The sequence below is a fragment of the Dama dama genome, chromosome 16 (assembly GCF_033118175.1).
Source record: "Dama dama isolate Ldn47 chromosome 16, ASM3311817v1, whole genome shotgun sequence".
NCBI lineage: Eukaryota > Metazoa > Chordata > Mammalia > Artiodactyla > Cervidae > Dama > Dama dama.
Window position 1 is genome coordinate 25,553,850 of NC_083696.1, and position 24,009 is coordinate 25,577,858.

Here is a 24,009-nt window from a genome sequence, read left to right on the forward strand (position 1 = left end):
AGTTTTATCTTTATATTTAGGCCTATGGTCCATTTTTCCTAACCTGACTAAAAGTCCCACTTTTCCTGAGCTGGAGTCTCCTATAGACAACAAAAAGGAAGTAGTCATGTGTGGCTTCTTCCTCCCCTGGGGGCAAGCGCTGAGTGGAAATCTGCTCCAAAAGCTTTCCATACTACTCACCTAGTTACTGCCTTTCTAAACAGAGGACCACTGACCGAGCACTTCAGAACCCTCTCACTGTCTCGAAAACAGCAATTTGCAACCTGCTTTAGATTTGAGATATTGTTTCTCACCGTTTCACTTGTTTTATACAATTTTCTTGTTTCTAATAGGTATTTTTTTGTGGTGTGTATTACTGGATTGTGGTCACTCTACAGCTTTAATTTAGACTTTGTTTTTGGTTCATGTTGATGTGTTTCAAGGATTGAAGTTAAATAATATGTGCTGCTCCATCATTTTTTTCCAGGAACTTCCAATAATTTTTTTAAAGTAGCAATAAAAATCTAGATATTGCAATCTTGACTTTGAAAGGTTACAATCTTAACCTGCTTATAACAAGAACAGGTCTTATATTTTTGTAGGCATAAGCGGCCAAGGCTTAAATCAGTATGAACCAATGAAATTTCTGATACTATATATTGAAGAAAGGCATTAAGGAATTAAACACCCCCATAACACACATACACATTCACACACACAGACTACCACTCTAGGTCTGCAGAATTTAAAATTAAGAGACCATTCTGTTGAATATATTACATATGCAAATAGACTGATTATCAGGAATGTAGATTTATTTAATTAAAAAACAAAACAGAAGAGATTCATCCCCAAGAGTACTGTTATCTTTTAAAGCAGCAGCAATCACAAGGCACATATGTACAAAATACCTCAAGCAAAATAGAAACTAAACATTAAAAAATATATGTTATCTAAAAAGATGTTGAGGACCATTTGTTAATATGAACATATACTATAAAAATGATATTTTCAATATAATTTTATTCCTTTCCCTTTAACAAGAGATGGAATAATAATGTAATATCTATGCACTATCTTGTGGCACATATCACAAACATTTATATCACCCAACTTGGTCTGCTAAAGAAAAAAAGAGATAGCTAAAGCAAGGATTAAAGATTTTATTTTCAGTGCTTTCACATCTTTTTCAGATATCTGGATTCATTAAGCTGAAAAGAAATAAAGGTCTCATTTTCTTTAGCTTAGAAAAAGCCCATGGTTATATGTCCCTAGGCAAACCCACTATACAAAAAAGAATACATTCAAGATATTCTAAAATATCAAGGACATGATTTCTATTTTGGGATGATCACAGTAACCCTCTTCAGAAAACAGATTAGAAGTCAACACAGAATAAATATAAAGGTCAATTATACTAAAATAAAACAGTATTTGATGTAAATTATTGCTCACTTAGGAAGTACAATGACTGTTCTCTGGTTAGGGATGCTAAGATTCAATGTTAGGAATGGTGCAACATCAGCATTTAGTGTATATAAAAATTCTTGGATTCAAATATATTATAATGAAAAGTTTATAATAATCACACAAAAGTGTTCCTTTATATATTAGCCACCACTGAGCTTCACATGACAAAGACTGAAAAAGATGTGGTTGGATTAGCTCTTCAGTACATTTTGTATCACATATGCTGAAGTGCCTCTAAGCTTTACCGGTGTAGACAATTTTGTCTAATTATTTAGACAAATAGTACTAAATAACACAATTTAAGTATCAGTTAGATGCTACCACTAGTTTTTCCTTTAAAAAAAATTAGATTTTGGGTTTTTGGATGTTTTCTCTTAAAGAGTCACCAGCATCCATCTCGTGGTCACACAACACGTTGACATCCACACCGTCTAGAGACACCTCATCAGGTAACTGCAAGGCACCCTCTGCTCGCTCGGCCAGGATTCTGAGGCCTGAGTGTTGCGTGCTGAGTGGACACCAGGCCCCAGACTAAAGCAGCACGGTCTGGGCCACCTCGCTGATTGTGGACGCAGCTTTCTCCAGCTCCTCTTCTGTTTGTTCCACTGTGACCACAACCCTAATGCTGAGAAACCATAAGGGACACAAAAGACAGTCAAATCAGAGTCTCCACAAAGGGTCAGCGGCCATCTGTTTTTGTGCATAAAGCTCTTCTACTGGAACATGGCCTACTGTCCACAGCCACTTTCTCCCTGCCCTGGCAGGGCTGAGCAGTTGTGGCAGGGACCTTGTGTCCTGCGAACCGCAAGTACTGACTGCCACTTACAGGAGTGACTGTTCCTCCTGGACTGCTAGTGATCTGGTCAAGGTAACCTTGCAGTGGGGCTCTGCTGGGGCCGACAGGAAACGCTATGCTTTTAAATCTACCACTGCAGGTTCAAAGCAGGAAGTCAACACTTCTCAAATTAATGAGTCTGCGGTTGCTCACAATTTTAATTCAGTAAGTCATACAGAGTTCTACAATATTTTGATGCAAGGCAAAGGTTTTCAAGTTTTCAAGAAACTAAAGATAAGAAACATCAGCCTGACAGCTCAATGCTACCCCTGTGCCTCTTACTCTGCTCTGCAAATATCTGCATAAGCCATTGGACACGTATGTGCTGAGGTGGGCTGGGCTTGGAGTCCTGAGGGCACAAAATTAGGGTGGCCCCTGTCCTCATGAAACACAGGCTCACAACTCGGGATGGTGTGATTGGAACAGAGAGAGCAGGATTTTCAGGGTGCCTTCCATTTGCTGCCGGAACAATTTTCCAGAACCCAGCCTGTGCTCCACGTCTGCACGGTGCTCTGACTCCATGTGCTCTTCTGGGCCTATCCCAGCCTCCCCCAGGCTCCCTCTCCATGGTTCCTCTCAAACCTGTGCTCTGGCCTCCCCTGATGCACCTGTAGCTCTCCATAACCCTGCATTCCCTGCTGGAAGGCCTCATGCGCACCCCAGCTTGTCTGATACACTCAATTTTCCTGGTTTGACTTAAGCATCACCTGCTCTGGAAGCCTGAGTCCCTCCCAGGCTAGAATCAACCATATCCTCCTCCTCTGTGACCTGTGTCATGACCTCGAACACTCAATGTTCTGTCCAACCTCCTTGGACTATGCTGTAAAGACTTAAGGGCAGAATAAGGATGTTTTGTTCAGTGAACACTGATTTTACTTATTTTTTTAAATTAATTTATTTATTTTAATTGGAGGCTCATTACTTCACAATATTGTAGTGATTTTGCCATACACTGACGTGAGTCAGCCATGGGTGTACATGTGTTCCCCATCCTGAACCTCCCTCCCACCTCCCTATCCATTCAATGAAGACTGATTTTAAATCATGAGTCAAGGTACTTTCCATGGAGGGCTGCTCAAACCTCTCTCGATTTTCCCCACTGATGCTTTGTTTTTCCTTGGGAGTTTAATAAATGTTTGTCAGATTAAGTATCACACACAGTGCTTGGGCCAGAGGTGAGATGAAACCACCAACCAGACTGTGCCCTTCCCTGCAGGACTGTCCTCATGGCAGAAACAGCTGCCACAGCACGGTGGCAGGTTGTCGCCGATGGGAACCTGGGCTGTCCCAGTTCCATCTTGGGATCACAGATGTTTCATTTACTAGGGTCCTGAGGGATTTCCAGTTAAAATAGGAAAACATCTAGTTTAAGAACAACAGGTGATATACTATTTTTTAATGATACATATTCTTCCTTATCCGATGATAATCTTTCAGATAATTTCAAAACAATATATATTTCAAAAGAGCTTAAAGTAGTAAACAAAATGATGCCTCAGGTTATATTTTAAAGTCTACTAACCTCGGAGGAGGGAGGTACTTTTCTTCTTTCTCCAAGTAGCGTGCCTGAGTTAACGCGATGCCTCTGTCCATGCACTGCATGAAAAAGGAATATACCTGTGACCTGAACTGCAGATGTGCATGGGTGCAAAGTTGCTTCCGTCATGTCTGACTCTGTGCGACCCTACAGATTGTAGCCTGCCAGGCTCCTCTGTCTACAGGATTCTCCAGACAAGAATCCTGAAGTGGGTTGCTGTGCCCTCCTCCAGGGGATCTTCTCTACCTAGGGATCCAAACCACGTCTCTTGCCTCCTGCAGTGACAAGTGGGTTCTTTACCACTAACGCCACCTGGAAAGCCCAGACTGCAGACACTGGTCATTAAAACAGGAAGGTACACTGAAATGCCACCCTCAATAGAAGTTTTCATTCATTTTTCCAATTATAACTACCAGAAGACAAAATAACTACAAAGTCATCCTGAGCAACAGTGTCCTACAGAGCTTCCTGCAACGAGGGAGGTGTTCACTCCGCACGTTCACGGGCAGTCAGGGCCCCACATGCCTTTCGGCCACTGTGAGACACGGCTAGTGAAACTGTGGCACTCAGCTCTGAGGGTGACTTAATTCAAACAGCCATAGGTAACTAGGGATTACCATTTTAAGGCAAGCAGAGTTAGGACATGGGGAAACAGGACCAGCAAAGCCCTACAGGCTAACCAAGAGCTGGATTTAATAACGCCAGCAGAAACACTTCAGAAAGAAATTGCTCACAGGGAAATGGCAACCCATTCCAGTATTCTTGCTTGGAGAATACCATGGACAGAAGAGCCTGGTGGGCCACAGTCCACGGGGTCGCAAAGAGTCGGACACACCTGAGCAACTAACACTTTCAAATGCTAGCAACACCTTTGATTCCCATGTGCTACACTTGGCCACGGTGCTACCAGGCATAGAAAAGTCTGGTAGCACACATTTTTTGGACAGTTTTCCCATACATTAGCTATCTGTCAACAATGTTAAAAAATTAACTAATGCTATCAAAATAAAGAAAGCATAAAGTCAGACAAGGGTAATAATTTATAACAGTTTCTCTTTGGGGTGATGAATCACCCCAAAATTTGGAATCAGATACTGTCTCCTGCACCACCCTGTGAAGATACTAAAAACCACTCAACAGGATATTTTAAAGGGTGACTTTTACAGGTGAATTGCATTTAAACAACAACAAAACCCAGTCAGAGCAAGAGGTGCTGTAAAGGAGAGAACAGTCACGGCCAGCCTGGGGCAGCTATCAGCCTGAAGAGGAACCACTCTGTAAGCTGTGAAGGCAGGTTTTCCTCTGCAAGGAAAAGATGGAAAACAACGGGAGGCAGTGACGTTTGCTAACTCTACACTCAGGAAGTGTACTTGGAAGAGTTAACTCCTTCTGCAAACATCTGGACCGGCTCTGCTTCCTGGCTAGTTAAGAAACATTATACACCATAGCTCAGTTTGTAAAAAACGGTGTTTTGTCAAACAACTCAACAAAAACTTGGCAGAACCTCCTCTCAGTTCTACAAAGCTTAAAAAAGGGCTACGGTGTCATAATTCCCTTTTCTCTTTCAAATACGGAAAAGAAAAGGCAAAGAGGAACAAAGGCTTTTAAGATGGAAGCTGTGATGATGCAAAAACACTGTAAGAATTGCCTCTTCCTTCTTACAAACGCAGCTTTCACAGAGTATTTGTTCCCTCCTCCAGAGGGCCTGTTCTCTCCTCATTCGACTCTCAAGATGATTTCCCATAGACAGCCAGTGTCGGTCGGGCCCACAGATACTACTTAGGGATCTGTGAACTGTCCACAGGCTCACTTTTTCTGTTTGTTATGAGGATAAAGTATGTTAAGTACAGTATGGAGTCAACTGATTCACATGCCCTCTTCTGAGTCTCCCTCTGGAATAAAGTAGCAGTAAGACTAGCTGTTCCCACGAATGAGAAGAGGACAGAGGTGAGTCTGATCAGAACAGACACTCTGGCACCTAGACAAGGCCCACATCCCATGACACAAAGTGTGTGTGGAGAAACATTACTATTACCCTGACGCCTGGCAGCATAGACTCAGGGCAGGAGGCTCAGGAAGGAACTGTCAGGACAAGCAGGACAAGGAAGCAGAGTGAGTCTGTTTTCATTCGCAAATGCGTATGTATTCACCTAATAACTGGATACTCACTTGAGTTACTATTTCCTGAAGCAGTTTAACATCTCTTTCTCGACACCCAGTGGTCTCTTCCAGTTGCAGGTGCAATGCTGGAGAAATAGACTCCCCCACTACTTTTAGTCCAGGAATGCTGAAAGGGAAACACACACAGAAGCATAAATCCCCTTCCAAGCTCAGGTTGTGCTTATGCTTGTGCTGAGCTGCTCAGTCAAGTTTGACTCTTTGTGACCGCATGAACAGGATATACTACCAGGCTCCTCTGTCTACCAGGCTCCTCTGTCCATGGGGATTCTCCAGGCAAGAATACTGGAGTGGGCTGCCATGCCCTCCTCAAGCTCAGGTTCCTCACATGTCAATAATCTTATGAAGTCTGCATTAATGAATGTAACAGAAACTTGGAACTTTCATGGGAAACATCACGTGATGGGATCCTAGATCTGACAAAGCAAGGTAAAAATCATGCTCCGGGCAGTGCTTCCCCGTCTAGGACACCCTGCAGCGCGGCTGGGAAGACGGTTCTCTGTCTGGAGGGTCCCCCTGGGTTCACATTTCACAGAGAACACGTACATCATCTCCAGCCTCCCACCAGGTGGTCTACATGCCTCACCCAGCTTGGCTGGGACCGCCCCTGCCTCAGTGGGACCCTCACAGGTCCCACTTGGGTCGTGGGCCTTGGTCTTGCAGTTTCCTCTCCTCATCGATTCTTCCCCATTCTACTGCTAGTGCCAGACACACCTGGACCCGGTCCACTGTCAATTCCCTGAGGGCCTCCCTCATCACCCACTTTAGGAAAGCACCTTCATTTTCTATTATTTTGTTTTTTTCATGGACAACTTATTATAATTGATAATGTGGCTTCCTTATTCTCTAAATCTTTAGTTCATAAATTATAGGAATGACTTCTGACATTGAAATTTTATATTTTGACCACCAGCAATGTTCAGGTTGTAAAGCTGCCTTCTTGTGTGCAAGTTTTAATTATTTTCTTCTTTCTTAGGATTAACAGCACAGAAACCTGCTCTTTCTCAAGGAGAAAAAGAGATTTCTTTAGGGGTGAAAGTCTGTATTTTCAAATGATTATTACAGATGTTATGAGAACTGCAGGCCATATTACTTAGTCAGGAATGGTATGATTTTTGACCTATCTCAAGGGACACAAACCATAATATACACTATTTGAAACTGGGCTAAACATTTTAGATTGCTTTCATTTAATGTGCTTTACTTGGAAAGATCTGCTTTGCCCTTAGACTAAAATGAACACAAAAAGCACTTGGTAGCATATTCAATTCCTCAAATGTTTTTAGGACTCACCACGCTTTTCCTGAATGACTACTTGTGCCAAACAGCACGTAAGGTGGGGAGGCTAAGATCACCTGCCTTTCAAGCCACCGTTGAACATCATTAATTTATGTCTACCTTCTTTACATGTAATACATCATGCTAATACATCTCTCAATACACCAGGCTGCAGATCTGAATGGAACCTTAGATTCTAGGACTTCTAGAATACTGGGAAACCTTATAGATCAGTTGTTTTACTAATTATTAAGCAATATACTTTCAAAACCCATTTCCTAGATGAATTTTGAATGTGTTAAACCTTATACAAAGAAGTATCAATTATTTTAGGTCATATACTCTCAAACAGAACTGAAAATATTACTTTTCAAATAGCATCTCCTATGAATAAAATGGCCTGGATTTTCCTTGTTAACAAGGCACCTAAAAGCCCAATCAAGGTTATTATTTGATCAAATGGGCTCATTTCACATGTTGGGTGGAGCAAGCTGGTGGGAGAGGAATGAAACAAAATGCCCTCTTTCTGGCTGCCTGGATACTGATGCATTAAAGTTTAACTAAAACCAATGGACAGAGTTATAACTCGAGTTTAGAAACTTAGACGTTGTGTTTCAGAGCCTATTATACTTAAAAAATCTTTTTGGAGACCTTATTATCTACCATATTTTTTTACCAAATGGAAATCCTACACACTGACCTAAGTCCCAGGGACAGAACAATCAACAATTCAGACACGGTCTCTCATGTGCTTACTGTGGGGAGAGCACTGGGCGCGAATAACTATCTGTCAGAATTTAAGGACTTCAAGATTCTAGCAAGGACTCAAACTAGCAGAGACCATTGACTTCCTCTCCCAAATGCAGCCTCAGAGATGACAGATGCAAATCTCTGATTAGAAGAGATTAAAAAAATTACTTAGAACTGAATGTTGGAAATACTGCCTTTGAAAATGTTTATCTTTAAGATATTTACTGGAAAATAATAAAACCAATAAGCTAAATGTAAAAAGCTAAAAAAAGAATAAAATAAAAATCCAATGAAACAAGGAAGGTAGAAAAATAAGGGGAAAAAAGATCAATCAAAGAAAACAAAATCAAACTTAAAAAAATGTGCTGGGCAAAAATCCTGGAAAAATATCATAAAAGGAAAAATGACAGAAACAGAAAATAAAAGGAGAAAATAATATACACACACAAAAGATAATCATAGACTACATGCCCAACCCAAAGGCCCCAACTCCAGAGAGTCTGACAGAAGAGTCTTGCTCAACTCTGAATAAATAAATCATCAAGCCTGGTCTTATACAGTAGCTCCATAATGCAAGACAGTAGAAAAACTGTCGATCATTTGAGGCTACCATAACACTGATTCCTAGGTTACGTAAGGCTGTTGGAACCAAAGACTGTAGGCCCATTTAAATCACAAATATGGATACAAAAATTCAAAATTTTAAAAGTGAAGAAAAATATACTATAATCAAGTAGGGGTTTACTCAGGAATACAAGGATGTTTTAACATCAAAAAATACAGTCATCCCTGTTAGTAACAGGCACATGCTGGGTAACGTGCAGGAGCTGAGGTGGGTTTCAGTAGCTCCAAGTGTGCATGAGAGGTGAGGGTGTGAAGACTCAACAGTGGGAAAAAGGCTGACCACAAAGAGAGCAGAGCCACAGGCTAGTTGCCAGAAGCGAGTGTGGGGTCCTGGGAAGGAAAAATTTAAGACAAGACGGGGCAGAGCTAATCAAATGACTCAGGAAATGGGAGAGACTGCAGAGAAAGGAGCAGAGACAATCAAAGGCACTCGGTTTTAAGAAAGAAGAGCTATGCTGGATGGATGAACACTTCTCTGGCTATAACACGAGGGAAGACTGGCTTGGATACCGGCAGGTGTACAAGTTTGTGAGGGAAAATGAAGGAGTTCCCAAGTGAAAGCATGAGGCAAGGCTGTCAGCTAAAAGTGGGTGGAGTGAGACAGAGGGTGAGGGATTTTAGAGAGAAGTGTGAAAGAGCTGGGAAAAATGGAGGACTGGACTTAAACATATCAACACTGCTAGACAGAATAAAGGGCATATGAGGCATGTTTACACGAACTGGCAGTGACTCCAAGGTGCTGGGCTGAGCAGGTTTATTAATATTTCATAAACCAATGTAACTGGAAATAATAACAACAATATCTCTCTACCATAAATCATGCAAGAACTTTTGCTATGATCGTAAAGTTAGATCCAGACTTTAATTATTTCTGCCCCTATATTATCTGGAACATCTGTGACCTGCTTATTTATTAACTGTCTTTTTCTTTTAGAAAAGTTTCTAGGTTCCATATCTGGGAATAGGGATAGGACTTCCATGACTGAGAAGGCAGGTTTCACCTTGGAAAGGCAAAAAGAAACACCACAGGCAAGGTGAGTTAATTTTCTATAAGAGCCTGAGGATGTCACCAGCCTCAATTTTTCCCTCCTCAATTCTCAAGGAATTTTAAAGAACTACTCTTGTATAGTTAATAAAAATAAACAGAATATACATAAGGTTCACTTCATTTTCACTAGTTTAAGTAATTTAAAATAAAACAGTAATTTTCTAAAAAGTAACATGGACAGTATGAACCCACCATCATCTAATTACGTCCTTCTATCCCTACAGATGTGCAGAGATTCTCCAACGTTTATCAGTTATTTTGGGAGGTCATATGTTCTGTTAGTTGTTATTTTTCATCTTTATCTTTTGTACTGCTGTAATTATTTTACTAACAAGCTTGTTATCATTTTTAGAAAAACAAAGCTATGATTCTTTAAAACAATGGCAAATGGATGTTCTGGATTCACACAAAGAGAAATTTGAATGAACTGTGTTTTTGGTTTCGTTGTTGCAATTTAGTCCAACTGATCCAGCCTATTAAATTGCACTCAAAACCAAAGAGGTGACATTCAAAAATTTTCATGAGTTGTTTGAATGTGGTGAAGATAAACTTTAAGTTGGTTGAAAAGATATAAAACTCACCCTTGTAAAGCTTTATGAATTCGTTTGCACTTTTCCTTCAACACTGCAAAAATACCTGAATGAAACAAATACATTTGATAGTACATTTGGAAAATTTGCTATTACTAATCTAAAAATGTTTTTAAAGACCCAGTTCATCAATTTATTTTAATTAATTTATTTTTCTTTTGGCCATGCCATGTGGCATGCAGGATATTAATTCCCCAACCAGGGATCAAAATTATGCCCTTGCAGTGACAGCAGAGTCTTAACCACTGGACACCAAGGAAGTCTCCAGTTCATCAATTTCAATCGCTGCAAATCCTTCTGCCTACTAACTCCTACTGCTGGTAACTCCTCTGAAGGTCCTCAACTTTCATCTCTGGCACATCTAGATGGCACCTTCTCATCCCACTTTCAGCAAAATCTGGGAGGTTTTCAACAACAAAACAATGGCTCTTTTTCTTACCAAGATTCTATAAATTATCTGGCTAAGAATAAAAGGGTACAAATCTGATTTCTGGACCCTAAAGACTTTGGGAAAACACAGACACTGTTGTTAATGTTTATGATCTCTTTCTTGATACTTTTGCTTTCTTTTAAGGAAATTTCACAAGCTGAAATATCTGAGGAGATGAGAGTGGTGGGCTATCTGACAAGCAAGTATATGAATATGCACAGAGAAACATTCACTTTTCTGATTCTCTGAATTAAAAAAATCAATGCTGAAACTTTAGAAATTTAGAAAATTTAAACTTTACAAAACCCAGGCCTGCTCTTGCATTTGTGTTTTATCCCTTAGTGAGGTGTTAGCACAACCTAGAATCACATTTTAAATTGAGTCACCTGCCCATTAAGCAAGCTTTAATGGTTGGTAAACTAGTTTGACTTTGGTACCAACTCATGGTTCAAAGGCTGAAGGGGGAAACCAGACAATAGCTATAAAATTCTATGTACAAAAATTAGCATACTTCAGCAAATTTCTCAAATAAATAAATAAATAAACTAAACAGTAACTGGCTCAGAGGTAACCCTCCTGTTTCTGGCATCTTTGCCCACCAAAGGAGCCAGCTCTGCTGTGGCTCTGGCTTTATCTCCAGAAACGAGAGAGGTTTTATACCAAAACCCTGGGGCAGTAACAACTTCTTCACCACCATTCTTCCCACAGGTTGCCAGATAATCTAATTCTGAGCCAGAGCTTTGTCTAGGAAATAATTCCCTCCAACCAATTTTTCAAAAAAGCAAACCAGGAGCATGGCTAACATAACCTGTGGTACCTTTGATTTCCTGGGATTAAAGGTTATACCTGGATTCTCTTCCATGATGTTGAGAGCCTCAATCGCAGCAGCAGCTAACAGGGGAGGTAAGGAAGCTGAAAAGCAGTATCCCTGGCCAGAAAGTCGCTGAAAAGAAACAAACAAGTTACAAAGCATACATTTGGTGGGGGGTGGGGGAGACAGAGAGGCTAAAAAATCTAAAGGCACTATATCTCCGTACCACCTACCAAATAGTGTGTACAACTGCTAAGGTGGTAAAACCCAGGCATGTACAGACGTTATCATGTAACAAAAACAAAACCTTTTTTTAAAAAAGGGAAACAATTTCTAAATGTAAATATTTTGAGTGATTCTTTAAGAAATCTATTTCTAAATAAAAACTGTACGATAAACTAGGAATGAAATTTTGTAAAAACAGTTACATGTTTGGGTGATTCAAATGGAGCAGTAAGTTTCGGTTTTTGCTCTTTGTTTTTAAAAAGAACCCACCTGATGGTCAATCACGAAAGACCTGCCACAGCAGAAACCCCCAATAGAAGCAAGTGAATTCTCCATGTTGGCACTGATAAGATCAATATCATCAATCTGCCAGAAAAGAGGGACAGTGGGAGTTACTTCTCAATTTAAAGAAAAGGAAAAAAAAAAAGGCCAATGTCAAGCTTAGAGACAAAATTTCAGCAGTGATGATGTCAACATCTGTGAAAATAAAGGATAAGTCATACAAAATCAATTGTTAAAAGGACTGTTGCTTCACAACCCACCTCTGAAAGTGTCTCATTTTATATATACTTTTCTGCCATTTCGTCATGCACTGACAATTTATTCAGAGGATAAAAGATGAAATCTAAAGCTGTTTGATACTAAACGTATTCAGAGGCACAAGATAAGATCATTCCTTGCTAAAACAGTGGTCTCACCTGGCCTTCTCCATAGAAGGTACTTGAGAGAAACAAAAGGGAATCTTTTGAGCATTTTTGCAATGTGTACCACATTCATCTTTTCCACCTTTCCTAAAATGAAATCAATTTATTCAAACATGAAGGCAATAGGTTCTTTGAACAAATGAACCAATTTGGGCATGGATAAACCTAATGTGCCCAGTGGGCTCCTGAATACCCACCACCTGTTCAACTGCTGAGCACTCCTTGGGTCCTCATGTTCTGCTCCAGCCCCCAGCACCAAGTTCCATCCTGTGCACGACAGCCATTCAGTAACTACTCACTGGTGGCCCTAATAACTGGTCAGATCACATATGGTGCTATTCTAAGTGTTCCACAGATCCAACAAGGAAACCTGCACCCTCTTATTCTTCTTTATCCTTTCCTTATGAAAAATTTCAAACATATATGAAAGTATACAGAATTACCACCAGATTCCATAATTATCAACTTATGGACAAACCTGTTCTATGAACAGCCCCCTACTGCCCTCTTCATTTCTTTGGAGCAAATTTCGGACTTAACTTGTTTTCATCCATAAATATTTCAGTGAGCTTTTCTAAAAGATATGTACCCTTTCAGAAACATTATCAAATTAAAAAATGAAAAATTTCTTAATGTCAAACATGGAGGGTTCAAGCATCTCTGTTTCACAAACCTTGTTTTCCTTAGTATCTGTATGAATCAGGATCCAAATAAAGTTCACACATTCTGTCCTTTTACTCACACTCTTATAAACAGTATCTCTGAGACAACTGCTAAAAGCAGTCAGAAAACCAGAACAGTGAAGTTAGATGGTGCTTTTATCTTCTTTAAAACCTTCATGTCTTAAAAGCTGCTCTGGTCTAAATTTTACTTGAAGTACATTTCCATTTTTCTTAAATTCTTTAGGGCATTTAGTTGCCAAATGTCAGTCTGTCTCTGAGGAACATGCTTCAGTCAACTTTCTGTGGTATTCATTCTGCTTTACATTTTTCTCTAGTTCTGTATGGGTAGAGGGATGCAAATATAATTGAAGGTGATTTTATGTTTCGTAAGTTCAACTTTTTAACACAAGTTGTGAAAATTTTTATACACAAGATTTGGAGAAAAGCTTCCTTAACTTGACCACACAGTGGAGGGCAAGGACAGGCTATGGCAGTGGTGAATGAAGACAGGCTACAGCAGCGGTGAGCAAGGACAGATTACACAGCGGTGGGCGAGGGCAGGCTATGCAGTGGTGAGTGGTGACAGGCTGTGCAGATGGGCCCACGCTGCCTCTCCTTCCTGAAGATCTAGGCGCTCACACCACCAAGGGTGGGGCTAACTGAAGCTTATTTTCCTTCAGCAAAAGAAAAACATGACATACTCCCGTTGTCTGGGACCTTATGGGGCTTTTCTGTGAATCCCATGTTGGTAGTGTTTCTGATATTGTACATATAAAAATCATTGCCATACATACATGTTACACAGAATATATAATTCTAAATGTTAGAAAGGACATCTTTTCACTGCTATAATAAATATTTTCTAAGGACAACTTGAGGAATCCTTACTGATTTTAAGGGAAAAAAAGGTAAATTTAACTGTTTCTAGAGAAGAGATACTGAAAGCTGGGATCAAATGCCTCCTTGTAAACAGAACACCATTCTGGAATTAGCTACTCTGAATTCACAGATTTCAAGGGAAGACGGGGCCTCTGGCGTGGCTGAGCCGTCCTCCACGGGCCCAGTGAAGTGCTGCACGTGCACGCTGATGAGGAGTGCTGTCTTCTATCCATGAAACCTGCCCAGCAGGATGGAACTGCATGGTTACTATATGAGGGAATGTTCCAAAAAAGGAGAGCTTACATTGATTCCAAAATGTTCCGTGACTCCTCGGCCATGCTCTCCCAGGACTCCAAATGAAAGGCTTTCCTCCAGAAAGATTCTTGCTTTATATTTATATTTTAACTTAACCTATGTGGTAAATAAACACAACTTTAAAATACTGATGATTAGCAGTGCACAGAACATATGCATAAGAACAAAATTAAACCTAAAATAAAAAGGAAAGGAAAAAAACGTACAGTTGGTCGGTCCTCAGTACTGGTGGATTCATATTTGTGAAACTGCCAACTCGCTAAAATTTGTGACCCCAAATTAATACTTAAGGCACACTTGCAGAGTGGTGAAAACTGAGTCACCTGTAACACACTTTCCAGCCGAGTAAACAGGCTACTGCTTCAGCTCATATGGTGAAAAAGTGTCCTCTTCATGTCCTGTTTACTACCACATTTTTCACATTTTGTGCTTTTCGTTGGTGATTTTGTTATTTAAAATGGACCCCGAGCACAGTGCTGAAGTCTTGTCTAGTGTTCCTAAGTGCAAGAAGGCTATGATGTGCCTTATGAAAAAAAAAAAAAAATGTGTCTTACACAAGCATCATTCAGGCCAGAGTTATAGTACTACTGGCCATGAGTTCAATGTGAATAGATCAACAATATATATTAAATAAGGTGTCTTTTAACACAAACACATATAAAACAAGGTTATGTCCTGAGCCATGGATGAAAACATTGTGATGAGAGGTCTGCGGTAAACTGGCTCTGTATTTGTCCTAGGAGCAAAAGTTTAGTATTCGATAACTCGGTATTGGCAGCAAAGTAAACACACCCACAGGCTTCCCTGGTGGCTCAGACAGTAAAGAATCTGCCTGTAACGCAGGAGACCCGGGTTTGATTCCTGGATCGGGAAGATTCCCTGGAGAAGGCAATGGCATCCCACTCCAGTATTCTTGCCTAGAGTATTCCACAGACAGAGAAGCCCGGCTAGCTACAGTTCATGAGGTTGCAAATGACTGATAGACTAACACACACACTCTTCATAGATCAGAACTGCCATGAATAATGAAAATAACAAAATTTGGATGCTCTAAAATGATTCAATTTAACTCAAATAATACAGACAGCACAATGTCAATTTTTAAAAAAGGAACTGTTTAGACCTTGTAAGTACAGACATGTAATATATCTGTCAAATATTGGTCTAATTATGCATTAAAACTTCCAGGGAAATGTTGTATACATTCTTCCCTCAGAGGCACTATGCTTCAATTTAGATTCATTTTTATTAATGCAGAAAAAGTTTTCATTAGTATGGTTTTTTAATCTTTTTTTTTCCTTCCCCTTTGCTTTCTGGCTTGTAGGAAAGTCCTTTCCCATCAAAGGTTTAGATGCATATTTATCTATATGTTTGTCTAATTATTTCATAAATTTTTGGGTGTATACATTGGGAAATGTACAAGTGTACAGTTTTTTTTTTCTCCTTCTGATGTCTAATTGATTTACCCTTTTACAATATGTATGTGATCAGTTTTACAGCTGAATTAAAATATAGTGATTATCAACCACTAAATTTTTATATATGTGACATGAGAATTTGGGTCATAAATCCTTCCACGACTCAAGTAATCTTCCCTTGTGCCACAATCATACTTTTAATAATCAAATTTTAATTACTAAGACTTTTCCCACTGAGACTATAGAATTAATGCACAAAAATATACAAGACTCTCGTATCATGAGTCTCTGATAATTTATTTTTTAACCATAATCATGCTAATCAATATCAAGTTGGGAAGGGATCCCCACTGGGCTTTTAGATAAGTTTTCATTAACAATGAACGAACCAATTTGGGGAGAATTACATTTTTTCAACTGACTCTGTCCTATCCATTAATATGAGATATTATCAAATGAAATAGTCTCTAAAAACTATGTTTTAGAAAATGTTTAATAATATTATTACAGTACTGGTACACAGACAAGTGTAACAAAACAGGAATCCCTTTGTCAAACCCTAATTTGTATCCTGTAATTTTACACATTCAATACTTACTGTTCCTACACTTTATATTTTTTCCATTGGCTGTATATCTGCCCATGAACACTGCTTTATTAATATATTTCTGTAATATATGGTTCTAGTATCCTGTGGCCCACTCTTTCTCCCACATTATCTTATCAATCTTTGACACAAATGGAAGGAGAGAATAAGAAATCATCTCTTTTATTAACATTTAGGATGCATCTAGATTTCCTCAATAAATAGGGAAAAATTTAAAAATAAGACATGAAACTCTTAATTTTAAATCCTTATTCAATTGATGGACTCACAGATTCAGACTTTAACGGTCAAATGCAATGGTAGTTTACTACAGGAAAATCAGTGTAACATACTATACTAACAGATAGAAGGAAAATTACATGATTAACTTAACTGATGCAGAAAAAGCATCTGACAAAACCCAAATCCCATATGAGAAAAGGGCTCAACAAATTAGAAAAAGGAGGAACTTCCTCAACTTGATTAAGGGCATTTATGGAAAACCCACAGCTAAAATCTACTCAACGGTGATGGCCTGAAAGCTTCCCCTTAAAGATTAGGAATGAGATAAGGATACACACTCCTGCCACTTATAGTCAACACTGTACTGGAAGTTCTAGCCAGAGCATTAAGGCAAGAAAAGGAAGACAACCAGATTTGAAAGGAAGAAATAAAACTATCTCTGTCCACAGATGACATAATCTTAAATACAGAATAATAAGTTCAGCAAAAGCTGTATAAGACCAATACACAAGAGTCAGTAGTATTTCTGTAAGTAGCAATGAACAATTCAAAAAGGAAATTAAGAAAATAATCCCATCGATAACAGCATCAAAAAGAATAAAATACGTAGGGATAGATTTAACCAAAGAGAGATAAGACCTTACAGTAAAAACCACAAACAGTAATGAAAGAAATTGAAGAAAATAAAAATAAACGGAAACACATTCCTTGTTCATCAATGAAAAGACTTACTATCATTAAGATCATAATACTTCCCAGAGCAATCTAAATATTCAATACAACCCCTATAAAAAAATCTCAATGGCATTTTTTTTACAGAAATGGAAAAGCTGATTCTAACATTGAAATGGAATCTCAAGGTACCCCAAATAACCAAAAGAATCTTGAAAAAGAACAAAAATGGATAACTCACATGTCTTGATTTCAAAGCTTACAAAGCTACATGGATCAAGCAATTAAGCATGGTGCTCACATAAGGCTAGATAGACAAATGGAATAGAACTGAGAGTCCAGAAAGGAACCTATATATTTATAGTCAGACGATTTTGAACAAGGGTGCCAAGACCATTCAATGGGAAAATAATAGTTTCTTCAACAAATGATAGAGGGACAAACAGATAATCACATCCAAAAGAATGAAGTTGAACCCCTCTCTCACAGAATATACAAAGACAAGTAAGAACAGAAAGTTAGATAAATTGGACTGTGCCAGAATTAAAGACCTTTGTGCATTATAGGCCACCATCAAAGAAACAGACAATCTACAGAATGAGAGAAAACATTTGCAAATCACATTATCTGATAAGGGTTTAGTATCCAGAATACACAAAGAACTTAACAAAAAAGACAAACCAATTTAAAACTTGGCAAAAGGCTTCTACAGACATTTCTCCAAAGATCAACAAGTAGTCGACACAAGAAAAGAGGCTCAACATCATTAATCATTTAAGAAGTGATCCTGAGGGATCCTCTGGAGTGACAGAAAAGTTCTATATCATGACTGCGGTGCTGGTGATTCAGTAGGGTACACCTGTCAGAACACATCAAATCATACATTTGAAATAAGTGTATTTTATTATGTATCCATTACACTTCAATAAAGTTGATTTTAAAAAACTCAGTCGTGATTACTCTTTAAAGGTCATGGTTGGCATTTATGTTAATCTACTTCCCTAATATGATCAGAATGTGCTTATGATACCTATTAAGCAAAGCAGTGTAGACATTATACATTAAAAGTGGTCACAAACAAAAGGTATAACTGCCAAATAGTCTGAATTCTCAAATAATTAATAAACATAGTTGCTCACCAATTCTGGAAGAGGGCAAACAGTTCCAGTATTCATATACAATCCTTCAACTATAATGAAACGTCGAGTTACACGAGCCTTGCGAGGATTCTTTAAAAGAAAAAACACAGACGTTTTAAACTTTAGTAACTCCAAATACAAAAATCTGTTAGGTGCTTTCTAGCACTTTCACCCTACAAGACTTATTCACCAAGGTAAATAAACTGACTAAATTAATTTCAAGCTTTTCTGAAATCCTGTTACTATGAGATGAAAAACAGTGCTTTCTTCTCCCAGGTATGTTTTCGGGTCACATAGCCAATGAGGAGGCCTCACCCACAAATACAGACTGTTTAGAATCTGAGAATACTAAAACAAAAATAAAACCCTCCAAGCCCAGAATGACTGGAAAGGGACCCAAGGGAATCTTCTGGGGAAGAAGTGGACGTTTTATGTCATGATAGGGGTCAGGACACCAGGGCTACATGGGTATAACTACTGGTCAAAATTGGATGACTAGGATTTATGTATTTCAGTGTCTGTAAATTTTACCTAAAATAAGAAGAACTATAATGATGATGACAGTCATCATCATCTTCAGCGATGGGGTGGGGAGTCAGGTGAAGGTTCAGATGACACAATGACAGAATTTTGAAAACAGAGCTGAGAGAAGGGCACAGGGGGCTTCACTATACTACTATTTCCTCCAAATGTGCCAGATCTTTTAACAATAAAAAGTTAAAAAACAGACAAACCTTGATCTCCCTTGTCAACCAAAAAACAAATGAAACCTTCCTTATTCCTCAAAACTGAGTCAAGTAAAACTGACTATGGCTTCATCCAGTGATGTTCAAAGGTGGTGTAATGGAGGGACTTTTTCAAATAACACATGCCTTTCCACACCCCACTGACATCAAGTCACTAATAAACCACTCCCACTGCTGAATCTGTTGATGTTTCAGGTATGCTGCACTGAAGGAAATGGCAACCCACTCCAGTGTTCTTGCCTGGAGAATCCCAGGGATGGGGGAGCCTGGTGGGTTGCCGTCTATGGGGTCGCACAGAGTCGGACATGACTGAAGCGACTTAGCAGCAGCACTGAAAAAATTCCATAGACAGAGTTTGCCATCACCTTTCTACTCAAAGGCTTCTTGCTTCCAAGCTTCTAATGAACAACTAGAAATTCAAATATCAGAGCTGTTCTTTAAGGTATATTGGGGAACCCACAGCTGTAATGTTCAAAAAAGTGTCTACTGAAGTACGCAAAAGTTTACATCATTGAGTTTTCTTGGTCATCTTCACTCTGCCATTAACTCAAACATGAAGTCTGTGGGTCTCCTGGGAGGTCACAGGTGAGGACATGGGGGCATCCTGCTTCTCCTTGCCTTTCAAGAATGAAGTATCTTTCTTATGATCTTAAAATAATCAATGAAGGAATATTTTATTCCTGTAATATTCTTGGGAAATGGAAAAGTACAAAAAAGAATTTAACAAATGAGTTCATCACACCATACACTGATTAACTTACTTTGTTTAAGTCAGGATTTTGCTGCAATAGTTTCAGGATGTGAGTTTTAAAAATATTATCTGTGAACATGTTTACACTATTTAATATTATTTAAACCATGATTTTAATGGAGATTTACTATTTCACCTTATAGATACACCACAGATTACTTAATTATTCCCACAGTGTTGGATTTAGTTTGTTTCCCTCATTTGGTTTTTCCAATTTACATTGTGAATATCGGTTGATCTTTTTTTTTTTTTTTGATCTTTGACACCATTTCTGATTATCTTATCTTCTAAAGACAGAACTCCAGAGGATACAGGTATTTAAGAATCCTAGAATATATGCGCCCATTTATCCTCTAGAAACGCTGTCACAACTGAAACTCTCATCAGAGCTAGAGGAGAACTCTTTGTATCATCACACACATCAGTGCGGCACTGATTACTACCATAAAAGTTTTCCCTAACTGGACAGGCAAAAACTTTTACCCTTATTTCTGTAATTGTTAGTGAGGTCAGACTGTTTTTTATTTGCTTAGTTGTTTGTATTTCTGTGAACTGCTGTTTTTAATCTACTTTTTTTTTTTCTTAAAGAAAGATTAATATGGGATAAAAGAACTCTAAAAGAAAAGTAATGAAGAAAATGTATGAACCCCAATAGTTGGGAAATTTTTGACAAAAAAAGTTTGATCCAAATCCAGACTAAACTGCAATATTTTAACTCACTTTCAAAGTAAAAACAAGCATCTAAGTAGGAAATATATAAAAATTTAAATATGAAAATAAAATTTAAAAAGATTTATTTCTAAAAATCAAAATGTAATTTAGAAAGCTTACTCTTGGCAGGGAAATATGGTATAAATTAACTAGTAAAAAGGTAAAAACTATAAAATGGCAATAAATTTGAAGATAATTCCTGGTTATACATTTTTAAAAAGTTCCACAGATTGTAAATCTTATAAAATACATACAGACAAAACTTGAATATGTTGTCTTCCAAATTTGTACAATGTTAACTTGGCAAAATAACTCTAGAGCAGACCAGTTCACTGGTCATACTTTCTATGGCAGTGTTCTTCAATACGGTAGCATTCTATTACTGAATCAGAATAAGGGGCATCATTTTACAATGTGTAGAAAGAATTCACAGGTGGTATGGTCTCAACTTTAAGATGTTCCCTAGCATCTATAGAGTTTTCTAAATTGTATAATTATAAAACATGGCTTATAACACATCTATCGCAGAATAGCAGAGTCTACGCATATTCATCACAAGAATGTGTATGATCATGTAGTGCTGCTCCTAGGCTATCACCTAAACAAGGACAACTGAATCCAAAAGAAATAAAACGAGTATCTAGAAAAGTGGGAATTAACACAAAATTAAGAATGTGATGAGCATCTTTATCAGTTACTCTAACAATGGATGAGTTGCAGTGGAAAAGTCCACTTGAAAGTGGTGTTTAGACCAAGGATCTGGTGACTGGGTTACTAGTACCTCTACATATAGTGGTTCCTTCTGCAGAACCACAGACCAGAACTACCTTCTCCATCCCTGTTGTCAGGGGCAAATAAATGCTAATTCTAACAGTGACGCTTTGAACACATTTCCTCTATTTCCCCCTTTATCAGAACAACAAGGAGCAAGCTCCACTCCCCCAACTCCCTCCCTGCCCCAAGGAGCTAGGCAGGTGCTTGAGAACTGTAAACAGGCTGCAGGAGGGAAGGAAACCATGCTGGAGGCAGTTGCTTCCCATAGGAAGCAGTCGCTCAGAGCTCTGGGATGAGGCTGGGGTCAGAAGAGTCTCACATAAATACATAAATCAAGATACGATGCCACTGTTTTTTCCATTGAACTGATACATGATTTATTCTGATATGAATAAGTCTATTTTAAATTCACTAGGTATATCCTGTTAACACTGTAATGAATTCTGGTGTTATTTCCGTAGAGTTGAGAATATATATCCCTCCATCTCAAAAGTGCATGCAGTTTTTCTTTTTCTCTTTTTAGAAAGCTGCCTAGATACTCTTCTTCCAAATTTGCCACATATAACGATGACAATGATGAGGCAATTACTATCATACTTGGCTTTCTAACCTGAGGTACATTTAATAAGCAAGAACACCCTTATTTAATACCCAAATGTGATCCACAGGCAAGTTTTCATGACAAATTACCATTTCATTTATAATTTAGCTGGTTAGACAGCACTAAAGAACTGTATAATTTTCTTCAAAAGAATCATACCTTTTGATCTTCAATCTCTTGTTCTTTTAGTAGTCGCTCCAGGTCGTCCATATCATTATGGTTAAATAGCTTAATGTCACTACGTGATGCCTGTAATCCCTTCTGAATAGCAAAGCAGGCAGCTTTATCTCTGCAAGAAAGAGAGACCCACCAGACTGGGGTTTAAAGGGTCTTGTCAACACTCTCAGAAAAGGAATGCTTGCTTTTGTTAGTTGACCAACATCCACTTGTTAAACTGAACAGGGTAAATAGATAAAATATGTTTGAACATTAATACATCATTGTTTGCACTTCACTCTGCATGTCTTTCCACCTAACTACCATACTAATTCTGTTCCAAGAAGCACACTCTTGCCATATTTTGACCTTTGAAAAATCAGCATGCATCCTACTGTATGGATGGCATATTAATTTATTCACAGTAATTTTCTCATTCTGAAAACTAAATGAAACATTGATGTATCTTATCATCAATAACATCTCTGATTTGACTGGCCACCACTCTGCCATTACTTTGCCATGAAAATGAATACTGGACTGTTGACTCTACATAACCCAGAGGAGAATGCTGAGTCATGTAGATTAAACTTCAGTATGATCTCCAAAATTGAGTTATTTGTGGTGAAAAGGTGGAATATACTTTTTAAATTAAGTGTATTATTTAAAAGTTCAAACAAGACTTCTACTTCTGGGGAGAAAGGCATTATTAATTTTTCCTATTTTTCTCACTGGGTAAAACCAAAAATCCTGGACATTGTGTATAAAACAAATATAAAGACAGTACTGAAAAATAAGAAAAAGCAGACAAGCAAGGGATTTAAGAAATGACATGAAACAAGTTCCTGGATTTTCCTGATTTGGAACTGATGCAGCATGCAAACTGGAAATACCAACACGCACAGACAAAAAAGGTCTGACAAAAGTCTGCTCTCTGTAGCCAAAAGGACAGGAAAGAGGGCAGCTCAGCAAATGATAACATCTCTGTGTGTATTTTTAGTCACTCAGTCGTGTCCGACTCTTTGCAACCCCACGGACTGCAGCCTGCCAAGCTCCTCTGCCCGTAGGGATTCTTCAGGCAAGAATACTGGAGCAGGTTGCCATGCCTTCCTCCAGGGGATCTTCCCAAACCAGGAATCGAACCCAGGTCACCCACACTGCAGGTGGATTCTTTACCTTCTAAGCCACTAGGGAGGCCCAGTAATGTCTCTATTGCCGCCAAATCAAGAACAACCTGGGCCTGTCTCCTCCACATCAGCAAAGGCTCAGGGGGAACCTAGACTCTAGCCCTTGCAAGGCCATAACAAGGCTCCCCAACACCCCCAAGGGAGTTGTCAGAGAAGACAACCAGGATGTGTATGTATCCCTACAGGACAGTAACGAGTGGCTCCCACTGTGAAGACCATGTGGAGAGACCCAACTTCCCACCCTCCTGCCTGAGAGGCTCTCTCCCCTCTGTGCTTAGGGTGTGCCAGGGGCGGCTCAGAGAGAAGGAGGACTCTCGTCAACCAGCAGAAATGAAAATAACCCATGTCAGTGTCAATAGAGGCCCAGTGGAGACCCTGGACTTGTATTTCCATCTGGCAGTAATGAGGCAGCAGTGCCCCCTGCTCCTGTTGAAAGACTGTCAGAGAAACAATTAGAACATTTAAATAAAGCATAAACTATAACAGCATAATATGAAAATGTTCAGGTTTTACCTGTCACACCAAGAACCAAAAAACATCAAACAATGGGGAAAAAAAGTCAACTAATGTAGGTACCGAGATGACAAAGTTGCCAGGATTATCTGCCAATGACTTCAGAGCAGTCACAATTAAAATGCTTCAATGAGTAAACACCAACATGCTTGAAACAAATGAAGAAACAGGAAGTCTCATCAGAGAGAGGCAAGAAA

At 38.8% G+C, this 24,009-nt stretch overlaps 1 protein-coding gene across 1 annotated transcript in view; it reads right to left on the reverse strand.

Moving 5' to 3' along the window:
• Positions 1-776: 776 nt before the first annotated feature.
• The window catches only part of SPTLC1 (serine palmitoyltransferase long chain base subunit 1), a 60,729-nt gene continuing 37,496 nt past the window's right edge, over positions 777-24,009 (reverse strand). Inside the window, exons 7-15 of the mRNA XM_061163587.1 lie at positions 22,116-22,245; positions 18,374-18,463; positions 14,304-14,411; positions 12,026-12,121; positions 11,566-11,662; positions 10,281-10,335; positions 5,991-6,108; positions 3,807-3,880; positions 777-2,074 (exon numbers count right to left, since the gene is read on the reverse strand). Coding sequence (XP_061019570.1) covers positions 1,981-2,074; positions 3,807-3,880; positions 5,991-6,108; positions 10,281-10,335; positions 11,566-11,662; positions 12,026-12,121; positions 14,304-14,411; positions 18,374-18,463; positions 22,116-22,245 — 862 coding nt within the window. The 3' untranslated portion in view covers positions 777-1,980. The remainder of the gene's footprint in view (positions 2,075-3,806; positions 3,881-5,990; positions 6,109-10,280; positions 10,336-11,565; positions 11,663-12,025; positions 12,122-14,303; positions 14,412-18,373; positions 18,464-22,115; positions 22,246-24,009) is intronic.